The 7,842-nt window shown below is 45.3% G+C and overlaps 1 protein-coding gene across 1 annotated transcript in view; it reads right to left on the reverse strand.

The window, feature by feature from the left end:
• Nucleotides 1–7,313, reverse strand: part of TEK (TEK tyrosine kinase, endothelial) — a gene marked incomplete at its 5' end in the record, with an annotated part of 19,891 nt that extends 12,578 nt beyond the window's left edge. Inside the window, 4 exon segments of the mRNA XM_010156720.1 lie at nt 2,484–2,630; nt 3,356–3,496; nt 4,141–4,272; nt 7,161–7,313. Of these exon segments, the coding sequence (XP_010155022.1) occupies nt 2,484–2,630; nt 3,356–3,496; nt 4,141–4,272; nt 7,161–7,313 (573 nt within the window).
• Between the last annotated feature and the right edge of the window lie 529 nt (nt 7,314–7,842).

Raw genomic sequence — 7,842 nt, forward strand, 5'->3', positions numbered from 1 at the left:
AACCTACAGAAGATACACAGCATTTTAGCGCCAGCCCTCAAACAGAACTGTGGAAAGGCAGCACCAAAGCAGGTTTAGGCGTACAGCGAGCACAGGCGGCGCAGGGGTCTGGGTCTCCCTCCACTCGTGGGCACACGCAAGGATCATGCTTACCAAAGTCATAGAATCATAGAATGGTTTGGGTTGGAAGGGACCTTAAAGATCATCTAGTTCCAACCCCCCTGCCATGGGCAGGGACACCTTCCACTAGACCAGGTTGCTCCAAGCCTCATCCAGCCTGGCCTTGGACACTTCCAGGGATGGGGCATCCACAGCTTCTCTGGGCAACCTGTTCAGTTGTCAGCACTGCTACATCCCTGTAAATACCGTGTGAGAAGGAATAAGCCCTCTGTGTCCACCCTTCTTTCTTTTCCTCTCCCCTCTCTTTCTCGCTGACGTTCTAAGCAGACAGCCTCGCTGTGGCAAAATCACGCACACATTTCGCACTGCACGTACAGTCTCTTTGCTCTCCGTTTTGCCTGTTCATAAGAGCAGTCAGGACACAGCGGTGTAGATCGGCTGGTTGGATCATGGTCTTATTGCCTTCCTTGTTTTTGCACTTGAAAGCTTTAACAAGTTAACAGTGGATTTGTCACTTTATTAATCAAGCAGAAATAAGAGATGCTGAGTGCATGTTATAAAATGGTGTGTGTGAACCTTGCCTGAATCCAAAGAGACTCTGGACGAGGTATATTCACCTTTGCAAGCTTCAATCTCTCTCTCAGAGAGAACTGTTTTAAACCCTGATGTTGTCTTGGTGTCTCAAGTCATCAATTTCAGCCCATGAGGCACATGGTATAGGAGTGTCTGCACAGAAATAAGAGGTAGGTAACGGTAAAGTACCATGTGCCAGTTTCAGGCAGGAACGAGCTGCTCTCCTACACAGAGCTGGCCGGCCCACAGCAACCGAGGGATCTTGTTTCATTCCGCGACACATCAGGCTCTTGGGTCAGGCTGGGTGCAGGCACAGTTTGCAAGGTGCGAAAGTGGCCCTGGGAGGATCGTTAAGGCTTTGGGGCTGGGTGATAGCTGGCTCATTAGTTCCTTTTGTTAGCTCTTGGCTGTGGTGAGCTACTGTATTGTAAGTTCTATTTTCCATTATTTTAATTACTTAGTAGTAGTAGTATTGTTAATATTAGTGTCACTATAATTTTCATTTATATTATTAAATAGCTTTTAACTCAACTTTTATAAGCTTTTCTTGTCTTTTCCTCTGACTCTTTTCCTCAAGGGTAGGAGGAGATCAAGCGACTGTGTGGTACTTAATTGCTAGGTAAGGTTAAACCACAGCAATTCTGTTTGGTGCCACACACGGGGCACAAGAGGGTTGAGATAAAAACAGATCTCAATAGCGTGTGACAAGTATTCAGTACAGCGATGTGGTGGTGGCTGATCCAGGCGCTGAGTTCAAGGCTTTTTAAATTGCTGACCGAATGGGGATCTGCTGCCTTACATATTGCTGATTACCCTGATTTTATGTGTGAGAGCGGGGCTGACGGGTTGGTCAGGCTGTTTTGTGTGCTGCTGATGCTGGCAGGGACACTCTACTGTACTTAATATTGTCGTCCCTCTGGTACATCATAAGCCGTCTCCTGGAGGCTTTCCACAGTTACACCTCTCCCTTTTTCCCCTCGGGGACACAGCCAATAGAGGAGAGAATATTCAGTGCTGTGGTGGGTGTGGGGGAATGATTCCAATTTTTTTCCCTCTTCTCTTGGGCCAACAGCAAAGGTGTATGAGTATTTTGGAAATTTTCCATGGGGTTGGAGTGACCTATGATTAGGGATCAGCTTGCTTCTGGGTGTTCTCCAGTTCTTGTTTATAGTTAAAGAACAGTTTGGGAACACGGCCCCCATGTGCTACGAGTGCTGAGGGCAGATGCAGGCTCTGTGCAGCCACCCAGACTGCCCTAATGCAAACGGGGGCAGCGTGGACCTGCACAGCAGGCAGGACGGCAGCCCAAGCCCACACGGCTGCAACCATGGCCACATCACCGCCCACCACGACCATGTCACCACCCACCGCTATCATGTCACCTCCTACAGCAGCTCCACCTCCTACAACGGTGATCGAGCGACTGTGTCGTACTTAATTGCCAGATAAGGCTAAACTATGACATACCATGAGCCTATTCAAAAGTTGATCATGCATGTAGGATGCACAGCTTCTGTCAGTAATCGGTATTAAGGTCGGTGCCAAATTCTATGGAGTAAGGTTTGCAAAACAATCTCTAATGAAAACATAATCAGATTAAATGGCAGGATACCAGCCTGCGAAATGCAGCATATGGGCAGATTCTTAAAAACACTGTATTGCAATAAAGATGTACGGCAGTGTCTGGGCCCCGGGGATGTAATTGGGAGAGTAAAGATACCAGCCTGGAGTGGAAATGCTGTACCAGTGTGAAAATCTGTTTAGTTACACTGGGAAAAGCCATTTACCACCGTGTTACCTTGCTTTACCTTCTCTTTCACACTGCAGACCATGCCAGCCGAGGGAGCAGATGCAGCCCTTGAATCTGTCACATGTCCCTCGATTGTGACAATTACATTTCAGTTTGCAATCCGACCCATAAAAACCAGGTTTGCATTCTGCAAATACATATATTTCCAGTTAGTGTAAAGCTACTAGAAAACATCTTCCATTAGTTTTCAATCTTATGCATCGATTCTCTAGCAGGGTTTACTTCCCGCAGTTGGGTTGAGTTTAAAACTGTATGTATTAGCACTAAATGACCCACAGAGCATCCTGAGAACACACTCATGTCAAAAAAGTAGAGCACGTTTGAGTCCATGCCTGTCATTTGTAGCCTAGGTGCCAGCGTGGGAGCTTCAACAATCTCCAGCATGGTTTCACTTGCACTGTGGTATCACAGAATCACAGAATCATGGAACAGTTTGGGTTGGGAGGGACCTTAAAGATCATCCAATTCCAGCCCCCCTGCCATGGGCAGGGACACCTTCCACTAGACCAGGTTGCTCCAAGCCTCATCCAGCCTGGCCTTGGTCACTTCCAAGGAGGAAGGGGGCATCCACAGCTTCTCTGGGCAACTTGTGCCAGTGCCTCACCACCCTCTCCATGAAGAATTTCTTCCTGGCGCCCAATCTAAACCTCCCCACTTTCAATTTGTACCCGTTACCCCTTGTCCTGTCACTACAGGCCCTTGTAAAAAGTCCCCCCCAGCTTCCTTGTAGCCCCTTCAGGTACTGGAAGGTGCTGTAAGGACTATATTTTACTCTTCTCTGTTAATTCCCTTCTGTATTTCCTATGTGGATCACGCTAAGGACTCCACTATTCCTCATATTTTTTACTATACCTTTATCACATTCCAGTCCCATCCATCCTGTGGCACAAGAACAACCATACGGATCTGGAAGGCAGAACATGTAGTTCCTGCAGCCATAGCTTTCTTTACAGGTCTCCTCACACGTTTTGCCAAACGTATTGGCTCCACAAGCTATTGAAGGGAGAAGGAGAAAGAACAGCCCAACAGCATTAAGTCCGCAAAAGAGCTAATGCTTCTAGGGATGCAGCTTTAGACAACAAGATAACATGAATTAAAATTAAAAAATGACATTTTTACATTCAGACACCAGGTATATTGACATCCGTAACAACTTAAGGCATGGCTGCAAGAACGATTAAGTTCAGGCAGCGTAAACAAAGGTGAGGATCCATCCGCAAAGCGTCAATTGCTTTGGATATGTGGGGGCAGATCTTCAGCAATAAATCCTCTTTATAAGCCTTTTTACTATAAAATGGACAAACAGTGCCACGGGAACCAAATATTCTTCTTAGAATTCAGTGCATAAGACACTGCCAGGCTCAAGGTGTTGCTTCTCCCATAAGGTCAGTGCTGCATTAGAGCGGATCAGACGTCAGCTACTGCAACAGCTGAGCTCTGGGGTTACCCTACTGAGAAGTCTTGGTAATTCAGGGTTCTTCTCACCCCACACGCTCCTGTCTCCAGCACCAGCTGTAAACGTTATGGCTATAAGCTGTAAAACAAGGCTATGCCATCCGATTCTTCCCTCAGTAATCGCCGACTCCTGCTACTTAGAACAAATTAATAAGCAACCTGTGAAAATAATATTTGCTTACCTTTCTCACATGTTTTTCCCATAAAACCTGGAGGGCAGATGCATTCCCCGGTATCTTCATGACAAATGCCATTGTTCGTGCAGGAAGGGCAGTGGAAACTGCAGGAAGGGCCCCATTTCTGAGCTTCACATCCTTTTATGGAAAAATATAATGACATATTTGTTATCTTTTTTCTTATTCAGTAACCAAGCAAGTAGTAATTTTTTTTTTTTTTTTAAGACAAACAGTAAACTGTATAAAAATATGATGCCTATGAACCCCTCAAAATCCCAGCCAACTGACCCAACATGAGGAATCACGTTTTTCATTGTGGAAGTGCCTCTATTTCGGGATCAGAACTGCTGCACAGTAGGCAGTAATACTATGTTACACCAGGAAGGAACTGAAATATCTTCATTTCTTGAAGCTAGAAATAGATTTTTTTTTGGTTTTTAGTTTGTAAGAGTAAGTTTGGAAATTGACAAAGATGTTATATTTAAGATTTCTATTTTAGCAGGGGTCCAAGACCTACAAAAGGTCCAGGGTGCACCTGGAGCTGGCAGTACTGGTGTTGAGCTGGGAAGACCAAGCTTGACATGACTGACATTGTACCCACATGTGGCAAGTCATGATTTTTTTTTCCTCTAACAGTATTTTTATTGAAAGTTCATTAGCCTGGGTTCACATCTGTTGCATCTGTACTGTCTTCACTGGGTCTTTGTAAGAAGGATCAGTCAGCTGGTGACCTGTTTGTGGAATAAATGGAGTAAGAGCCATCAGTTATTTTAATGCCTGTCATGATATTCTTTCCCACTTCAAAGTTTAAGAAGATACTACTACTGTTAGTCCTGCCAGTGAGAGTTTTGATTCTGGTGTAACAGAAACGGAGCTCAAGTCCTAAAGAATTATATGTGATTTCATCATGCAAATCCTTAATATATCCCTATAGGAAGCAAAATTCTTTGAGCTGCTTTTGAAACCAGTGGGAGATGAGAAGACTCAATAATTTTCAGTATTTAATTTGGAACAATGTTTATTATGTCACAACAACTGACCTTCATGCCTTCCTCTAGTGTAAAGCTAGAACTGAGAAGGTAATAAACTGGGAAGTCCAGAGGCATGCTCACTAAAACTGAGTGATCCAGACGTGGATCAACTTTTTCAGGTTTCAGCAAACATTTCATTTATCAACATAGCACTTGGAGCTCTGTCTTCTCCCTCTCCTGGAAGGAAATTCTTACATATCAATACCTAGAAGTTTCACTAAAAATGACCCATCTGTGTCTATAATACTAATTTCAATTAAAACAGGACATGTGTTTGAGCAGTGCCAAGTAATTATCCAGTCCCTTCATTGTTTGTGTGCTCCCTGCCAACCTCCCAGACTATGACCCAAGAATTTTCCCAGTAGGCAGGATGGGCAAGACAAAAGGCTGTTTCATCACAGAATTGCACTCAGAGAGTGGTGGTCAACGGCTCAGTGTCCGAGTGGAGATCGGTGACGAGTGGCGTTCCTCAGGGGTCGGTGTTGGGACCTGTGCTGTTTAACATCTTTGTCGGTGACATGGATGACGGCATTGAGTGCCCCCTCAGCAAGTTTGCCAACGACACCAAGCTGTGTGGTGTGGTGACACGCTGGAGGGAAGGGATGCCATCCAGAGGGACCTTGACAGGCTGGAGAGGTGGGACTGTGCCAACCTCATGGAGTTCAACAAGGCCAAGTGCAAGGTCCTGCACCTGGGTTGGGGCAATCCCAAACACAAGTACAGGCTGGGTGGAGAGTGGATAGAGAGCAGCTCTGAGGAAAAGGACTTGGGGGTACTGGTAGATGAAAACTGGACATGATAGAACCACAGAATCCCAGAATGGTTTGGGTTGGAAGGAACCTTAAAGACCATCTAGTTCCAACCCCCCTGCCATGGGCAGGGACACCTTCCACTAGACCAGGTTGCTCCAAGCCTCATCCAGCCTGGCCTTGGACACTCCCAGGGATGGGGCATCCACAGCTTCTCTGGGCAACCTGTCACAGTGCCTCACCACCCTCTCCGGGAAGAATTTCTTCCTGATATCCAATCTAAACCACCCCACTTTCAATTTAAACCCGTTACCCCTTGTCCTGTCACTACAGGCCCTTGTAAAAAGTCCCCCCCAGCTTCCTTGTAGCCCCTTCAGGCACTGGAAGGTGCTATATTTCAAAGCAGGGGACAGAATTTATGGATAAGTCTTCTGCTGTGCAGCTTGGCACTAGAGAATCATTTTATTTAGTAAGGTGGCAGTAGCCTCAAAATAAAAGTATGGGGCAATATATTGATTCATTTGTGACTCCTGCAAGTACCCTGTGGATGTTAGCAAGTGAAATACATTTTACCACCAGAAATATTTTCTCCATAATGTAAGATATTTGAACAGCTATTTATTTTTATATATCAGTTTTATATTTCTATCCACATTAATGGTATATATTTTTCTTTCTATCTGATGAAAATGGACATAGGAGCATGTAGAATACTTATTGTAAAATGTCCGCTTGCTTTGTGATCTGATCTTGTCATCCACTGGGAGATGAACTGTCCGAGCTAATGAAGGCTGCAGTTGTTTGTGGAATTACAATAATGTATGCCAAAGATGAGAAACATTAGGAGATATGGGGTTTGGATATAGCCCACCAGAGAGAACAGAGGCATTTGAGGATGCCTGTGCTGTGCTCAGACCCATATCTCACGTTCGTGGGAGACCCAGTGCCACCTTTTTCGTTCATACTCACCTGGTGTTTGAAAAGCTGAGATGCTGAGAAGAGATCTAGCTGTCCTGGCAGTAGCTAAGATGAATTGAACCTAAATCTGAATTTTTTTCTCTCTCAGCTGGTTAAATCAGTACCAGCTTGTACCAAAGATCCTCGGGAAAAAATTTCTTCTGACATAATCTGATGGCAGCTTATGCCAGGAAAGATTTTGGTCCTTATTTGGGCACAGTATAAGTTTCATTTCAGATTCATAATGACTTTAAACAATTAATCATCAGCACACATTAATGGTACTTACGTCTTACAATAAGCCTTGTGTAAGCTGAAGTGAAGAGGTTTCCTCCTATGTATCTGGCAGAGTAAACTCCTGCGTCCTGTGGTTGAACCTGAGAATAGGAGACTTCCAGCTCCCCCGGCACCTCATGCCTGGGCACAGAGTGGATGAAGGAACCTGGGGAAGGAGCACAGAGATACAACAGGCAGAATTCCTTCACCCTCTGCAGACAGAAGTGTATTTGCACTGGTTACTGTGGAAGGACAGTTGGGGTGAGCTGGGTGGCAGAATCCGTGTATTAGAATTTGCTGATAGCTCTTCAGCTGTGCCAGTTTTGGTAACTGGAGAGGTGCAAGGAAAAGGCATCTAGGTCTTGTGCGTCTTCAAGGCCGGGCTGGATGAGGCAAGGAGCAACCTGGTCTAGTGGAAGGTGTCACTGCCCATGGCAGAGGGGTTGGAACTGGGTCATCTTTAAGGTCCCTTCCAACCTAAACCATTACATGATTCTCTGATCTTGAGGACATTTAGTAGATGAATGGGACAACTAACCTTGTGTTCAGCATTGCTTTGCAGGAACGTTGCTAAGAATGTAGTGGTTAAGAGCGGTCCTGGCCTCTCCTGAAGTGAGGAGGATGACCAGTAATGAGTCCAGTGTGTCTGGAAGGAGTCAAAGAGCACATGCCAGCCAGGTCATAGAATCATAGAA

The sequence above is a fragment of the Eurypyga helias genome, unplaced genomic scaffold (genome assembly GCF_000690775.1).
Source record: "Eurypyga helias isolate BGI_N326 unplaced genomic scaffold, ASM69077v1 scaffold23748, whole genome shotgun sequence".
Lineage (NCBI taxonomy): Eukaryota > Metazoa > Chordata > Aves > Eurypygiformes > Eurypygidae > Eurypyga > Eurypyga helias.